This window comes from Glycine max, chromosome 18, assembly GCF_000004515.6.
Source record: "Glycine max cultivar Williams 82 chromosome 18, Glycine_max_v4.0, whole genome shotgun sequence".
Classification (NCBI taxonomy): Eukaryota; Viridiplantae; Streptophyta; class Magnoliopsida; order Fabales; family Fabaceae; genus Glycine; species Glycine max.
Window position 1 is genome coordinate 4,730,266 of NC_038254.2, and position 17,486 is coordinate 4,747,751.

A 17,486-nucleotide genomic window follows, 5' to 3' on the forward strand; every position below is an offset into this window, starting at 1 on the left:
AATACAACAAAATATTATTATACCAGTTCACATTCTCCTCTAACAACCCTTTTAGAGGTCATTTAAATTAATCAGTACCAGGTCATAAAATAAAAATTTCCATTGTGGTCATCATAAAAAAAGTCTAAATGATCATTTTAGTCTCTTATCTTATTTATTTTGTTTAAAATGACCCTTTGTTTTTTCAAAAGATCAAGGTGATCTTTTATCTTATTTATTTTGTCTAAAATGATTCTTTATTTTTTTTTAAAGTTGTTTTAGCACTTTATATCATTTAAAATGTTCTTTCAATTATAAATATGTTTAACTTTGTCATTCGAACAATACTATAATAAATTATCATTTTAAATTAAATAGTTGAAAGAGTATTTCTAAAACATATATTTGATCCCCAAACTTTGGTTCTAAATTGGTTCCTTATGTTTTAAAAGTTTTAAAATGATTCTCTAAATTTTTTTCTAGTAACAAGTTTGTCCTTTCATTAGTTCTAATTTAAACGGCATTAAATTTGAATCATTGACAAGTCAATTGTGGTTCCTCCATAGTGGAATGAAACAGAGGTAACGTTGTCCCATTGCTTACACTTGCAGAGTTCATCTTGAACAATGTTGACGAACTGAATTTCTTTGACGTGAATCTCTCGTGAAACAACAAGGTCACACTGATGCTAGAAACTTCACCTCCACATAAGCTAGAGGAGTTGTAATTGCCAATTACCTAAGTTTAATGTCGTTTTAATTAAAAGTTTGTCCTTATTAGTTCTAAATTGGTTTCCTAACCATTTTCGAACTTTTAAAACATAGATGACCAATTTAAAACTAAAAAATAAATTAAGAGATCAAGCATATATTTTATCTTTAAAAATAGGATAAAATATCAAAGTGAATTTTTAAAATGTTAAAAGATTATTTTGAATAAAATAAAAGATCAAAGTAAATATTTTAAAAAATAAAAGATTAAACTGAAAATAAAAGGCTAAAATAATCATTTTTTAATCTAAAAAAAACAAAAAAAACAAGCATTTTTATCTAACATGCATAGGAGTGCTCAAATTTCTCAAATTAAACTTTGGCAAGTGTCATTATCATTATCCTTTTTTGAAGGATTTGACTTTTTATAATCTGAACCCACCAACCGCATGTGTGATCCTTCCTATTGGTTATGCAGTGAGTGTCCACTACACTTAACACAACAATAAAACTAATAATAATAACGAGTTTTTAACAGCAGCCATTAAAGGGAATTTATCAACCTTAATCCCTTTGGGGTCCAAGAGTGTGCCACACACACACATTTCTGCAGAGAAAAAATAACAAAATGTGTCCTCTGCGATTAATTCTGATATTCTTGTCCGCAACCCTCGCCGGTTTCTTCGTTCTCAGAAACCTCAGATCTCAGCCTCAGATCGAAGAAGACGACGCTGTTGTTCCTCCCAACCCCAAAATCTCTGACTCCTCCGACGCTTCCTCAAATGGAACTTCCAAGGTTGACCCATTTCACCCTTTTGCCTCAATTTCACAAAAACGTTCGCTTTTTCTTATAACCCTAATTTTTGCGGATGCAGGTTCGCGCTGTGGTAGAGTCTGGATTCTGGACCTTCGTGGATATGGCTAGTGGGCGTTACCTTTGGAGGCATTTGGTCTCTAATTCTTCCAAGAGATCGTGATGATGTGATTGTATGTTGTTGTAATTGTTCGGTTCCATGATCTCTGTGGGCCCAAATTGGGTGATTAAACGTTGCCTCTGGGATTGTAATTTTTGGGGTCAGTTTAGATGTTATGTATCATATAGATGTTGTTCATAGTGTTGTTGTTGTTGGTTTTGAATGGTGAAAAGTGCTATAACTGCAAAAATAATGATAATGATGAAAATGAAGCTTATTTTCTTGATATATCATCACGTGAAGTGTTGTCTTTTTTTAACTGCTTCTGTTCTGGATTGCTGGGTTGTTTCTTGTTTTCATGTAAACTTGTTAATTTCAATATGGGTTTTCCATGAGATGCTTGTATGTTTTCGGGTTCAAGTGTATATATATATATATATATATACAGCTTCATAGCATGGTGTCAACAGAGGTGCAATGCTTTTGTTGGATTCACTGAGATTTAGTTGTAGGCATTGTTATTGTTTAGCAATTAGCAACACAAGGTATCTGGTGTAGATGTAGGAATAGGATAGGTGAGTTGTTGCATTTTTCCTATAGTCAAAACTCAGAAGTTATATGGGAGTGGGGCAGGCATGGTAAACAATAAAATTTCAGCAGGATAGAATAACATTGAAATTGGATGGATTAAAGGGTTATTGAGTGTTCTGATGTATGGTTAAACTTTATAGTATGTCTGGTTCACTACTCATTAGTAATAGTAGGATAATGATAGGGAACTGAGTTGGTGGCGGTTGAGTTCTCTAAACAGCATGTCTAAAAAAAATATTTTGGGATGCTGATGGGTTTTTAGGTAGAAAGCAAGAACAGATTGGTTTCTAAAAAAGCAATTTGCGATGATGTTTAGTGAAGGAAACTTCCCTGCGTAAAACTGGGGAGTGAATATGCCTGTATAGAGAAGCAAAAAAAGAACATGAACACGGAATCATTGCTTCTTAAATTCTTCATGAAACTGACTGCTGCTTGAAAAATGTCATTATAAAAGTAAACTTTCTGAACCTGTTCTACAAGAATTTGGATTAGATTCTCGCTTTCTCAGTCATTAGAGGATTTAAACTTTCTACCAATACTAGAATAAACTGTGCTTGATGTTTGATGATATTTCTATTCTTTCCAAATCCAAATTTTTTCCATAATGTGAACCTTTCTCTATTCTCCAGTTAGTGTCTCCTTGACTCTCTTGCAATCCTGTGTCCCATATGTCAGTAAAATGTAATATACTGAAAGCATGAGTAGACACCAATGCAAAAGATCTGAAGCTAATTTTGACCAGTATCATATATGATCTTGCATGGTAATGGCGACTAATGTCCTTTGTATATGAAACATTGGTAGGAGTGTCAAATGATCTTTCTAACTGGGAAAATTTCTATTCTGGTGGTTTATCTAGTTTATGCATCTCTGGAGAGCAGTGGCATGTGAATGTTGTATCATCTTGTATTGATTATCACACTGGAATTTATCTTGATTGTGACAGGGTAAGAATTACCAAGTTATGCAACATTTGGAACGAGATTTTTTCCTTCCTATTATTGGTGTCATTGCTAATTCTTAATTTGACTTTTGATCAGTATCACTACAATCATTTGGTTACAATCTTGTGGGGGGTAATATTATAAATGGGATCCCTCATTTAGTTACAATTTTGTTTTTCTCAAAATATTAATGTTTAATTAAACTCAAATATAAATAAGGATTTAAAAAAATGTACATCTTCATTACTTATCTTCATTTTGATATTCATTATTTTTAAAAACGTCGGTTAAATAGTAATAATTTATTTCAAACTCTTTCGTTATTCATTAGTAGTATTCATTTTTGGTCCAAAAAAAAGTTTGTAGTGTTCATTTCTTTATCTTCATTAAAAGAAAAGTACTTGACATGGTCAATATGCTAATGCTAACTGTTATAACGTTTTCTATTTTTCCCTCCCAATTAAATACCAAAAATCTCATCCTAAAAAAAATACCTAAAATCTCATTATATAAAAATCACCTAAATGAATCCTCTAATATTGATGAAGTATCACCTACTATTGAATTTGGCTTTGTCAAGGTAAGAAGATCTTAAATAGTAATTTTTTATAACAAAAAAAAAGAAATTGCTTCATTAAATAATATGAAGTATTATTAAATTAATTTTGTATTATAATCATCGAGAGAATCTAAAGGAAGATATTAATTTTTCAGACAAATGGAATTTCAAAGTTTGAGTTTTTGTTAAGAAAGATTTCACATTTAAGCCAATGTTTGGTTAAAAAAATGAAGGAAAAAAAAAAAAGAAGACTAAAGAAGTCATTTATGAAGCTATTTAGTACCAGAGAAAATTAAAATAAATAAAGATAATTTTTTCTTTTCTCTTATTTAATTGTGTAATAAGAGAATGAAAATATATGTATATAAAATAACAAATACCTAAATGTAAATAAGATATGTAATAAATAAGAATATTTTTTTAGGGAAAGAACATTTTTATCTTTATATCTTATAAAAATATTGGTGGGAAAATAAAAATAATAATTTTTTGGTTACAAATGGAATTTTTTTTAAACAATACCTGCACTGAAAGGTTAAGGAAATGACCATTTTAATAATTATCTGATTATTACTCATTTCTATTAATCTTTTTTATATATATAATAACGACAATGAAGTTTGAATTTTTTTTAAGTATGATTTTTACCATTAGTCATTTTAATAACGTAGTACAACAAATTGTATAATAATAATAATAATAATAATAATAATAATAGTTTACATAGTTAATACATTAAAATCAAATAAAATAACTTCAACAAAAACTAATCATTATTTCCGATTAAGGTTATTTTATACTAATATCAAGAAAAAAATCAAATAAAAAATATAATTACATATTTGAAATCGATAATTACACCACACATAACGATTTTTTTCAAAAATCAAAATTGCAAAATGCAGAAAATGTATTTTTTTCAAAAATGTCATTTTTTTCCTCTCTCTAATAAAGCCAACGTATCTTCCGAGCATAATTTAATTTTAATAATTATATAACATCATGAGCGTGACCTTATGCAATCTCATCTCATAGACAAACATATCTACCAGTCTCGACTCAACGGTCATATTTCATTAGAGAGAGAGAGAGAGAGAGATGCGGAAGAGAAAGGGTGCATCTGCAGTGGTAGAAGACGAAGAAGAAAACGAAAACGAGGATTGTGAAGGAAATGGTTTCTTTGCTTGCTACCTCTTGACATCCCTCAGCCCCCGCTACAAAGGCCACACTTATATCGGGTTCCTCTCTCATCTCATCTCTCTTATTTTCACTTCTCAAAGATCCAATTTTGATGACACCCTTTTACTCAATCCAAAAATCACGCACACCCCTTTTGATTTTTTCTTTATACAAATCATGGGTCTTTACCAATTTGTTTGGTTTCAATTTCATTTCAAGTTGGTGCCCTTATTATGATCTGATGATCCTCTTGTGCTGCTAGTTTTTTTTATAAAAAAAATCACTTTTCTTTGGTAGAAATGTTGGGTATTTAACTATTTTGTTTTTAAGGTTTCTGCTTTGACTTGTTTGTTTTGTGATGGATCTTACACTTGTTTGGTTAGAAATGTTTCTGCTGCTAGTTGTTGAAAAAATTTGAATTTTTCTTTGGTAGAAATGTTGGGTATTTAACAATTTTGTTTTTAAGGTTTCTGATTCAACTTGTTTCTTGTGTGATGGATCTTATGCTTTTAGTCTTCGTGTTTATGTTTCCATGTAAGCAATTTCAGATTCACAGTGAATCCGAGGCGCCGGATCAGGCAACACAATGGGGAGATTGGGTGTGGAGCTTGGAGAACGAGGAAGAGGAGGCCTTGGGAGATGGTTTTGTGTATCTATGGCTTCCCAACAAATGTCTCTGCTCTTCAGGTTTGAATCTGATCTTGCTTTCCGTATGTAATGTTTCGAACATTTTTAGCAATCAAAATGTTTGAAGCTTTATGTTTGGCGTTGTTGGTTGCTTGAGCTAGTTGAATTCATGAAGTGCTAAGCATGAGGGCATGTTATGAATGCTGAAAGATTGTTATTTTATGGACTTACTCATTAATAAGCAATTAAACATGCAAGGGTCAAGTCTATTTTTGGTGCAGTATCAATTTCCAACAGGAATAATTTGCTTCTAGATGTATGGTACTTGGGAACTATCAACTGACATGTTTTCTAGTCATACTAAAAAATGCACTTGTTAAATTCTGGCAGTTTGTGGTTAACATATCCAATCACTTGTATGAGAATATGCGCTGATAAAAAAAAAACTTGTATGAGAATGTGCTTTAGAATTTTCATTTGGAAAAGATAAGATGTGGAAAATATGGGTATTGGGGCTCAGATTCCAATACTAGTCTTTTTTGGTTTCTTCCATTTCACCTTTTTATTCTTTGTAAACTTAATTTGTCAGGTTTTACATAGCATGAATGAGTCTGGTTCCTGAGAAGTTTGGCATGATTGGATCAAGTAGAAAGCAAGCATATCATGTTATTTAAATCCCAAATTTTAAGATAATGTTTTTATGATGTTAATTTGATTTGGGATTTGCAGTTTGAATGGGCATGGCAGCACCCTGTTGAATCATTGGCGGTAAGGAAGGCAGCTGTGGAGTTTAAATCCCTCTCAGGAATTGCCAACAAGATTAAACTTGCATACACAATGCTCACCCTTCCATCCTGGCAGAGGTATGGTCTCTATCTCTATTGAGTTAGGAATGGACTTTCTTTTTTGCTGTAATGGTGTGATTTAGTTCTTGATGCTGACTTGATATAAATGATCACAGCATGAATATCACTGTGAACTTCTTCTCCACTAAGTACATGAAACACTGTGCTGGTTGCCCGAGCTTGCCCGCACACATGAAGACCAAGTTTGGCTCACTGGATGAACTTCCATGTTATAATGAAGGCATTGATGGTTTGTCAGAGAATGAAGATGATAATATTGATGAAGTAGAATTCAATAATAATACTAGTACTAGTGGTTCTGTTCCAGATGTGGGTGATGATTTTGTCACTCCTGATTCACCAGAAAATCCAAATCACAGGGACAAGATTAGCGAAGCATTTGAGTGGAACAAAGAATCTGAAGTAAGACAACCACTAGGTAATTCATTTTCTTCACAAGAGCAGAGCCAACCGTTTAGTTCTACAACGCCACTGACAATGAAATCATCTTCAACAACTTCATTACATAGAGTAGATATTATTGAAGATGATTTTATGAGTGTGATCAATAAGAGTGGTGCTGATTTGATTCAACCAGAACCTGAGCAATCAGGTGCTACATCAGCAGCCAATAAAAATCATGACATCAGCCACACATTTGTTGTGCCCAATGAAGCTGAGATTATCGATTTGTCAACCCCCTCTCCTAGTTGCAGAAGTGTTTTGGATAGGAAGAAGAGAAGAGTTTCTTCTTCTGTTGGTACTGATTTTATTGACTTAACCAACTCCCCCAACTTTGTCCAATTGTAAGGCTTTGGCCTGCCACAACACTGATGTGATGAGAAAACATAATTTGTTAAATAATCTGCTTTGTCACACTCCATTATCTTTCTCAGATATGGATCACACAAAGCAGTTATTGACAACAGAGACCACCAATGAATGTGTAAGAATGGAGAATTATGAACAAATAAATATTATCTTGTTTGTTTCCTCAAGGTTTGGTTACTGCCATATTTTCTTTCTACCATATTTATGTTCTTATCTAAGGAGTTTGTTTCCAGTAATTGCACATAATTGAGAAGAATTAGTGAATATTCACATGAAAAATATTATGAAACCTTTCAAGCGTTTCTACCTTCAGTACAACTAACTTTTTAACACCACACTTCTGTTACTTGTTTTACCAAATGAGTTTGTATTAGGCAAGATGAATTTAGATTCCATTAATTGGACAGAATTTCAGAAGAGTCAGTAAACACATGATACACATGTTTGAAACTTTCAAGTGTAACAACCATAAACTATTGTTGCTTCAGTTTTTTAATTTTTTATTTGAGAAAAAAGGTGAAAACGTAAGTCCATGCCAATAATTTACTAATCATAATGTTCAATTCATGTGCGTGTCTCATTGGGAGATATATAATGTTACTAACAATAGCCAATAATAATTTTTGCCCTGAATTTTTTGACGTTTAATATGTAATGGCCGTTGATCAATATGACTTACACTTCAGTAGCAAACACAACTGCTAAAGTTTGCAATGATCATTCTGCATCATATAATTGTAGAGGTGCCTCAAAACTAGGCCTGTCTCTTCTTTCCTTTGTTATGCTTTTGGCACATGGGACATTGACTTTGATTAAAGTGCTTTTGAAAAGGACCAAGCAGATGACAATTTGAGATAAGGTGCCTCAATCAAAACTTGATCGGGTAGCATGCATCTTATGATGAATGCTTTGTATTCATCCTTTTCTCTCGAAAATAAACAAGAGACCTTCCATGTCGAGTAAATTATCACTTTCGTCTTTCCAAATATTAGTGTGATATGACACTAATTTTTGAAAATTTTTTTATCTAAATTAACCTTGAAATTTATCTTGTCACCACAATAATAATAAACTAATATTCCAGTATCAGTCTCTTTGCTTCACAAAAGTATGGGAGAGAGTAATTATATGCAATTTTCCTCTTACATATGCAAAGAGGTTGTCAATTGCAATAATTATCTTTTTAAAAAAAATACTATTATCATATATTCATATTCGTTTATAAAACATACAAAATAATCATTAGATTATCAGAGTAATCACTTTGTGACACTACTTCAATCCTCCATAAAAATGAATATATTATAGTTGGAAAACATTTTAAAATCTTAAAATTTAGTGCAAATATTATAGTTGGAAGAACCACGCTAGAAAAGGTAAATATTAAAGTTGGAAAGTCCAAAACCTTATGAATTCCTCTCTAGAATCTCGTACTTCTAACATGGGACTCAAGTCTCATACCTTGTAATTAAATCCTAACATACATAATACTTATAATGTAAGATTCAAGTCTCATATCTTTCAATTAGATCCTAACATCTCACTACGCTCCATAGTACTTCTAACATTGAACTCAAGTCTCTAACCTTAAAATTAGATACTAACATCTCTCCATGCTCTGTAAACCTAGACCCCATGCAGGCTAGTTGTGTACTAACTCTTTGATTAGACCCAGATGAACATTGCAACATCTGTATCACTACCTCGCGCCACACGTTTGCAACTGATACATTGTGAAAGGCTCTAATATTGAAAAAACCTTGTTAAAACTACACAAAAGCCCGTTGTAGTTAAAAGCCCAAGACCTTATAATCTGCAGGCTAGGATCCCATATTTTCCAATATGAGACTCAAATCTCATACCTTACAATTGGATTCTGATGAAAACTAATGTAATAACTTCTTAATCATCGAGGATTTCTTTTCTTTTCTTTTTTTATCAGTCAATATTAGTTAGTTTTTATTTAAGAAAAATCTTTAAAAGACTAAAATGGCTACACAGGACAACTCAATGTTTAGAAGACCAAACCAAGAGTTGCACTAGCGTGTTTACTCGTAGCTTTTTCATTGAAGAGCTGAGATCCTTCACATGCTGCTAAATGAGCTCTTGTTGCTTACTCAGCCTGCTGATTGTGTTAAGAAATGGCACACTGAAAATCACGCCAAGCAAACAGAAATTAGTGCCTGCTTCTGCCCCTCACCAATATGCTTTCTTACTGTCAATGAATTCTATTCTGTGATCAAAATGCCATTACACAAAATTCCTTTCCATGATGTGCAAACAACAATAAAGGGAACAAAAGGAGGAAGTGTCCACCGGAGAGAGTTAATAAACAACCAATACTTTTGAGGCCAGCACGGCTCTCACTATGAAAGTTTTCATTTCCTTGAAAGATGAGGAACCAATAGAAACTATTGTTGTCTATCACAACCAAACATGGATTGAGATCGCCTGCAGTTACACTTTTTACTGCACAACTCCTAACCTTTCAAAACATTTTTGTATTAAATAGAAGCGTGAAAGCTTCTTCTGAAAATTAATCACCATCAGATTTGGAACTGCACCTCACGCAATTCAATCACCAACTGTAGGGGATCCAATTTCACCTAGTCTCTTCTGACACAAGTGTGCTTGTTCCTTAGGCAACCCTCCTACACATTTGAGCATTCATATATCATTTGGAGTAATAATACTGGCTTGAGTGGATTGGCTCAACAGAGCTGAGAGTTGGTATATATATTTAGGATTTAGTTCATCTAACGTAAGTAAAAGTAAAGTAAATAAACTCCTAAAACATATTTAAATTATACTTTGATTGAATCTGAACTGGACAAGAGTTCCTAAGACTGATGTTATACAGAAAAATTGAGAAATGATCTACTTCAATTTTGCAAACAAAATTTTGAGACAAGATATGCTACAACAAGGTGAAACAGCTAAAAATGAAGGGAAAAAATGATACAATGATGTCATAGTGTGATGAAATGCAAGATATGCAAAAACAAAATTTAGAAGAAAAAAAGAAAAGAACTGGGATTGCCATGAAATGCAGTAAGCATGACATCTCAAAACCGAGAACAGGTTATGACTGTGGTTGTTGTTGCTGCTGGTCATCTGTCTGTTGCTGTTGCTCTGACTGTTGTGATTGCAGTTGTTGGTCACTTTGCCAGACCCAAACAATATCCTGAAGAGCAGGCCTAATATCCTCTTTCAATATCTTTTGATATTCCAATGTATCTCCATTTGATTTTTTCACCTCCACCATATGGAAACAAGGTGTAACCTCAAAGATCTCTGCATCAATGGATAAAACTCCCTTCCTACCTTCATTGAGGCTCTCTAATTTCAACAAACCCGCAGCTTTTTTCTTTATTTTCATCCTCAGTTGGTTAGCAATGTCTTCCAGCTTGGAGATGATGACATTTGCAGGTAACCTTGAACTAAATCTTGCTTCCTTTTTCTTAAAACTTTCATCAAAGAATCTAGAAAGATCAAAACCAACAGAACGGGAGATAATATCAAAGGCGTTTATACTTAAGGGCACAACTGACTCCCCATTTGCTTCTGCTGCTAGACCATCACAATCATTTTGATCAAGAAGAACAGTACTTGAAGAAGAGACAGTGTTGTTTTCCACTACAGGTCTTTTGTTTTTAATATTTTGTCCTTTCTTAAACCAACTATTTTCTCTAATAGTAGATATTGGAATCCTAGTTTCAGGATTTGGATTCAACATCATGCCCAATAGCTCACATACTTCTGGTGGGAACCAATTAGGACATTTTAATTCTGCTTTGCTTATCTTCCTATACATCTCTATCAAATTCGGGTCGTGAAAAGGGAGATAACCTGCCAACAAGACAAACAAAACAATTCCACAAGACCATATATCAGCTTTGGTACCATCATATCCCTTCCTTTTGATGACTTCGGGAGCAACATAAGCAGGTGTGCCACAAGGTGTATGGAGTAAGCCATCCTGCCTCTTGGAATCAACGAGAGCACTTAAACCGAAGTCAGAAACCTTTAGATTCCCATTTTCATCCAATAGAATGTTCTCAGGCTTTATGTCTCGGTGGTACACGCCTCTACTGTGACAATAATCTACAGCACTGATTAGCTGCTTAAAATACTTGTGTGCAACATCTTCCTTGAGCTTTCCTTTGGCCACCTTGTTGAAGAGCTCGCCACCTTTAGCATATTCTATAACAAAGTAAATTTTACTCTTGTTGGCCAAAACCTCAAAAAGCTGTATAATATTGGGGTGCCTGGCCAGTCTCATAACAGATATTTCGCGCTTGATTTGTTCAGCTTGCCCAGTTCTCATAACCTTATCTTTGTCAATCACTTTAATAGCCACACTCTGGTTAGTTATTGTACTCCTAGCATAGTAAACCTTTCCAAAGGTTCCCTGGCCAAGTAATCTTCCTAACTCATATCTTTGCATTAAGACATGTGGCTTACTCTCCATATGAGACCTTAAAGTAGTATGAAATTTTCCACAACTTCCTCGGCTCACTTAAATTCTATATCATTTACTATTATGAAGTGTATGTAACTATACCTATATACATATAGCATAAAGGTGTTTCAACCGTCTTCACACGGGTCGTGTATTAGCAGAACAGGCACTCTACAAAAACTTGTGTGCCTATTGTGCATCAAGGAATAGCTAATAAATGAGCTACAAACTTGTAGTCCCCTCTTGTCAAGCATTAAGTGGGGAACCAATAGCAAGGGTATCACCTTATGAATCTCAGCCACAAAGCTGCAATCAAGAAGGCACATCTTTTTGGCATTCCCAGTGGTGTCTCTGTCAACCAGAAGTCAGAGTATGTGCTGGAAACCCTAAATCAATGAACTTCAGTCACATACTTGATTTTCAGAAAATAATCATTTGTTAGAGAGAATCTGCAAAACAAAAGGAACAAGTACAACCACTTCAATAACTTCTAAGATCTGAATAAAAAAAGGGAGAATATGTATTAAGATGATGAACACAGATCAGATGCTGATCTAAAAACATACAAGGAGAAAAACTAAGAATGGCCATGACACGATTAATTGATTACTAATGTCAGGTAAATAAACAATAATTTATGTTCTGAAGTTAAATATGCAAATAAATAGAAAATTTCAGAAAGCAAACCAACTGATCTTCTTTAGTTATGATCTTCAAATGATTGTCTAAATGAGAATTGAATCAAAACAACAATTCTGCACTATTCATCAGGTTTGGAAAAAGTTATTACTCATTCAACAAGAATCCAAAAGGGTGCAAAGAGAAGAGATGAAACTGTGGTAGAATGATAAAGAAACCTCAGAATCTGAACTACACTTTTGGTCTATGATTGTTTGCAGGAAAAACCATGACTAAATTTTGCTTCCTAGTATGCAGAAGCTTTAAAATCAGTCTCAAAGAGGAAATAAAATAACCAACCCAAGTTCACAGGTACAGTGATAGGTGATGATATCATATGGATGATTCAGGAACATGCTCGAGTTGTACATATAAATTGAACCAGAAAATCTAACAGATATAAAAAATAAAAAACAAAGAACAAAAAAATAATTTACTAACCTTTAGGATTTAAGATGCACATGTAGGTACACATTGAAGATGCTTCACAAACCAAGAAACAGATGTGTGCGTTTGTGTGTGTGTGTTTTGCATCTGTGTGTATATATTTATATATTGCACATTATAAAGTAAAGATTTCAAATCAGGATTAGGAAACCAAAGTGAATTGATTGGTAATTTAATTATTTATTATAATTATTATTGTTATTATTATTATTATTTGATTGTGGCAGCATGTATTGTATCTCTCAAGAAAATGATGAATAAGTGTGACTGGGCCCGGCCCAAGACGTGTGACCCAATGAGTGCGTGGCGTGAGGCTTGAAAAAAAGGAAAAGTTAAATCATCTTGTAATTGCATGATCATTTGTAAATTACAATTTATTAGTTTTGGCTTGATTTATAGTTTAAAAAGTGACGTTTTATTTTTAAATTTTTTTTTCTTGATTTTTTCTCGTTTATTGCATCTGATTTTCAAAGAAAAAGAAAAAGTGTAGAGTTGTTGAGGGACTTTTTTAAACAACTCTTGATGTCCTACATCAGAAACCTTCTGAAGACTGAAAATTTTTATTCAAGAAATATCAAATATTTAATTGCCAAAAAGATTTTTCTTAAGAATCGCACGTTGAAAAGAAAATTAAATATGTAACAATGCATCAAGAACCTACACAAAAATTTAGTTGGAATGCATTTCTTTAAATTTAATTTACCTTAAAACCTACATGATAAACTTTTAAAGATTTAATCATTTTGAAAATATAAATACCTAATTAAACATTTTAAAATATTATATTAACCTACAAAATTATTTTAATTGAAAATTTATAATTAATCCAGTAGTACTCAAAAGAATACAAGTAGTAAATTCATAAGATTGATGCAATGGTATAAGAATAATTTAATAAAAAAAATATGTTTGATTTTTTGTATGCAAAATTCTCTTAAATTAAAGATAACTACGCATCACCAATGAGATTATTGTATAACTCAGGAAAAAGAAAAGAAAAGAAAGATACAAATACCATATCAAATACTATGGTATTGTTTTGATGGAAGAAACACACACACCGTGACTCACGGAACATACCTTCCACTTTCATTTCAAATAATATTATATGGCTCTTTCGTAGGATCTTAACTTATTGTAGGTACTAATCCTTGTGCACAATTATTCACTTTTTCCCCCCTTTGCTTGAAACTACAGAAACTTCCTTCTATAAGTCCAAATTGTTAGTTTATAGTGAATAATTTAGAGCGAATAGGTTCTTTTGCCAAAGTAAAGATATTTTGGTAATGACCATTATTTCATTATCTTATATTTTTTTATTAATTTATAATATTTTCTCATGTTCTTCTTAAAAAATATGGATATAGTGCGTAATTTATTTTTTTTTCATTTTTATATTCACTATTAAGTAATTCTTCTTTTATCTAATACTACCTCTTTCTTGTCACCTAATTTTTCTAGTGGTCTATTAATATTTAGCTAAAACGCTTTTTGTTTTCGGTACATGTTGAAAATAAAGACAAACAACCAAAAATTATATATTCAGGGATGGATTTAAGTAGGAAAGCACGGATCTTGATCCTTGCCCTTAAGATTCTTTATGAATATATATGAGAAAAAAATAAAATAAAAAATAAAAAATACTAATAAAGAAAATGTATAAAGAATGAATTTTTGAATTAATATTTACTTAAAAAATTTCTACTAATAAATTATGTCTTTAATTTATCAATAAAATAAATAATAAATATTATTTTGATTTATTATTTAATAAATAATTATTTATTAGAAGTTAGATATTTAAATAATTGTGAAAAAAAAATTGACTCCCATTTGATAAACTCCAGGATCCGTACCTGCAGAAATAACTCTTTTTGTTTAATTATTCAAATAATGTTTATATATTGACGATGCTTTCTACACAATTTGAAAAAAAAAAAAAAAAAAACTCCCCTATTTGAATGCTGAAGCAATTATATCCATCCGCGGCAATACAGTTATTTTAATATTTATTCTTTCTTTTTATATGTTTTTGGATGAATGTGTTGATATTTGGCCAAATTAGGAGAATGATAAATAAAAAATAAATAATGTTAATTAATTTATTTAAAAAATTAACTAAAAAATAAAATTAACACATATTTAATAAAATGTTTTTTATATTAAAATAAAAAATGTTCAATATACTATTTTAAAGCAATTAAAAATGAAAATACATTACATATTTTTAATTAATATATTCTTAAGCTAGTCATTAATAAGATCTTAAAATAAACAAATGGGTAGGGTAAAATGACCTGTACTCTGGAAGACACGTTCAAATTTTAGGTATATCTTTATCTTTCTTTCTTTTTTTTGGTAAAAAAAATTCTAAATATATTAGCATATATCTTCAAAATATCCCAAGTCTACCTGTCGCGGTTCACAATATGAGCCCATGAGGTCATGACCGCCCCAATTCTATTACAGTACAAGCTTGTTAAAAATAATACTACTTACATTTGATTATATTTTAATATAAATGGACTTCTTAAATATTTTTAAAGGTGATTCTTGACATAATCAACAATTAGTTTTGACTATATATTACTAACTTTGAAATGTTAGAAGATAGAATAAAGACTATAGCCAAAAAATTTAAGTCGAGATAGTTAAAATCACCTCATACCTTTTAAAATACTAAAATTAATAAGATGTTTAAAATTAGTTATTAGTTGCTTGTGATGCTAAACATTGAAAAAGGCAAAATATTATTGGAAAAGATATTTATAATTATTCACTAATGCTAAGATATTCCTTTATATTGCAAATCTAACACATAATTCATAGTTATATCTTCAAGGAAGGAAACATATTTTTTTTAAAAAATATATCAAACATGTTTAAGTGTTTTTCTTGTAGTGTTTCTATATCAACTTATTAGCATACATTCACAAAACATATATAAAATGTTAAAAACAACTAATGTTAAAAAGAATTTTTTGTACTGGTTCCTTTATATTATATTGTGGGTGCTAAATAATTAAATTCTTATAATTACATTAAGATTTTTAATTAGTTGATGGGGTAAAATTATTTACACCAGCAATAAATTAAAATTAAACACAAATTTAAAATGAATTTAATTTTCATAAATCACTAGTATAAATACTTTTACATTGTTTAGTCAGACCAAATCGAATTAGGTATGACTTGTGTTTTGAAAGAACCAATATAATAATCTATTCTAGTGTTTGAAGAGGGGAAGTTGATCTCAAGCTTCTACCATTAACTTCATTGGAGGTCCATTCACTTGCAGATGTATTAATAAGATCTCTACTTATAAAGACTTTGACACTCATGTTAGAATTCAATAGAATAACGACTAAGATGTGTTAATAATGCATATTTGTATAAAGTTGTTTTAGAGGGTAAACATCTTTCATCATGAACATGTCATGTCTCTCCAAAATAGTATTTGCTAAAAAGTGAGGTGAACATCTTTTATATCTCAGGTCTATGCTCGTAGGAACTACTTGATTGACAACAATAATTATGTTATTGATAATGAATGATGATCAAGTGATGATTGTTCTTAATTAGGGAGTAGTCGAACTCTTGATTGATAGGAGAAACCGGGTGATTGATAAGAGGTCGAACTAAGTGTTCAGTCTAATTATTTCTCTAGAATAATTTTGAAGGTTTAACCTACAAAATAATTTTAGCATTATATAAAAGTTTGAAAATTATTTATACTCTCAAAATTAAATCCATTTAAAGATAGACAATAATTGTGTAGCATAAGCTCCAAACAAAGAAACGCATTGAGCGGCTCTGCGCATCCCTCGGCCTCAGCCACCGCCTTGCATTTCACTCATTCAATGCCTTTGTCCCCTGTAAATAAGAAATGGATTCTTGCATCTCAGAATATACTACCTATTTAATTAATATTATAATACTTTGAGATATAATGGAGTAATTGACAATTTGGAACAAAAATGATAATAATAATAAAAGAAAGCATATATTACTCTAAGAATAGTTTTCACGTGTCTGAACAAATTAGCTAGCTCTGCGAACAATAATGGAGTCATCCCTGTATATAAAGTATAATTTCACCATGCACAGAATTACTGGACATTTAACTTTTGTATTTTCTGCCATCAACGCCGTATATAATATGAATAATATACCCCTTGTTTGGATTAGTGTTGATATACACTCGATCCATGTTTACCCAAAGTTAGAGGTGACAAATGGATGGATCGAATCACCTTAATCAATATTCTAATGAATGAATTAAACTAGTCTATTAATTTATTTTAATCTATTAAAAATTATTTCAGGGATTTGACGATCTGTTTGATAAGAAAATATATTTAATCCATCCATTAACACTTTCTTTATGAATGGATATTCATTCAATCCATATAAAAAAATATAATTTAAAACTTAATTATTTTTAGTTTAAAAATAATATATTTTTTAAAAAAAATCAATATAATTTTTAAAATAATAATAGCCCCAACAAATGTCGATCTAGATTGTTTTTAACTAATCTCGATTAAGGCTAATTATTTGCAGACATCGATTGAGACTATTTTTTTTGTTGATGTTGACAGATGATGTTAACTAACTTGGCCGATGTTGGCCAAGAGTATTTTTTTGGTCGAGGTCGACTAAGTTTTTGGGTCAATGTCGGTCGATGATTATTTTTTGCCGACATCAACTAGGATTTTTC

General features: G+C 31.4%; 3 protein-coding genes across 7 annotated transcripts; 2 read left to right on the top strand and 1 right to left on the bottom strand.

Moving 5' to 3' along the window:
* The first annotated feature begins 1,147 nt into the window (after positions 1-1,147).
* Positions 1,148-1,891, top strand: LOC100306619 (uncharacterized). The gene is made up of 2 exons (XM_003553177.5): positions 1,148-1,485; positions 1,565-1,891. Exons 1-2 carry the CDS (start codon positions 1,318-1,320, stop codon positions 1,664-1,666), a joined length of 270 nt encoding a protein of 89 aa, XP_003553225.1. The 5' UTR covers positions 1,148-1,317; the 3' UTR covers positions 1,667-1,891.
* A 2,821-nt stretch (positions 1,892-4,712) lies between these two features.
* On the top strand, positions 4,713-7,346 carry LOC100788794 (GIY-YIG DNA endonuclease). Its single transcript, XM_014771041.3, has 4 exons — positions 4,713-4,935; positions 5,425-5,563; positions 6,233-6,366; positions 6,465-7,346. The coding sequence occupies exons 1-4, from the start codon at positions 4,796-4,798 to the stop codon at positions 7,156-7,158; spliced, it is 1,107 nt and encodes a 368-aa protein (XP_014626527.1). The 5' UTR covers positions 4,713-4,795; the 3' UTR covers positions 7,159-7,346.
* A 2,176-nt stretch (positions 7,347-9,522) lies between these two features.
* LOC100790905 (CBL-interacting serine/threonine-protein kinase 10) lies at positions 9,523-12,908 on the bottom strand. Of its 5 annotated transcripts, none has more exons than XM_006602002.4 (2): positions 12,761-12,908; positions 9,523-12,090 (listed from the first exon to the last, which is right to left on the bottom strand). In XM_006602002.4, exon 2 carries the CDS (start codon positions 11,648-11,650, stop codon positions 10,262-10,264), a length of 1,389 nt encoding a protein of 462 aa, XP_006602065.1. In that variant the 5' UTR covers positions 11,651-12,090; positions 12,761-12,908; the 3' UTR covers positions 9,523-10,261. The 5 variants fall into 5 exon arrangements, with proteins under 5 accessions (XP_006602065.1, XP_006602066.1, XP_014626762.1 ...); XM_006602003.4 differs by having other exon boundaries at positions 9,523-12,027; positions 12,761-12,858; XM_014771276.3 differs by lacking the exon at positions 12,761-12,908 and adding an exon at positions 12,620-12,711.
* Positions 12,909-17,486: the final 4,578 nt, after the last annotated feature.

Coding starts and splice junctions, on each gene's coding strand:
- LOC100306619 (XM_003553177.5), top strand. CDS start 1,318: ATGTGTCCTCTGCGATTAATTCTGATATTCTTGTCCGCAACCCTCGCC. Junction 1,486..1,564: donor CCTCAAATGGAACTTCCAAG/GTTGACCCATTT, acceptor TTGCGGATGCAG/GTTCGCGCTGTGGTAGAGTC.
- LOC100788794 (XM_014771041.3), top strand. CDS start 4,796: ATGCGGAAGAGAAAGGGTGCATCTGCAGTGGTAGAAGACGAAGAAGAA. Junction 4,936..5,424: donor AAAGGCCACACTTATATCGG/GTTCCTCTCTCA, acceptor AAGCAATTTCAG/ATTCACAGTGAATCCGAGGC. Junction 6,367..6,464: donor ACCCTTCCATCCTGGCAGAG/GTATGGTCTCTA, acceptor AAATGATCACAG/CATGAATATCACTGTGAACT.
- LOC100790905 (XM_006602002.4), bottom strand. CDS start 11,650: ATGGAGAGTAAGCCACATGTCTTAATGCAAAGATATGAGTTAGGAAGA.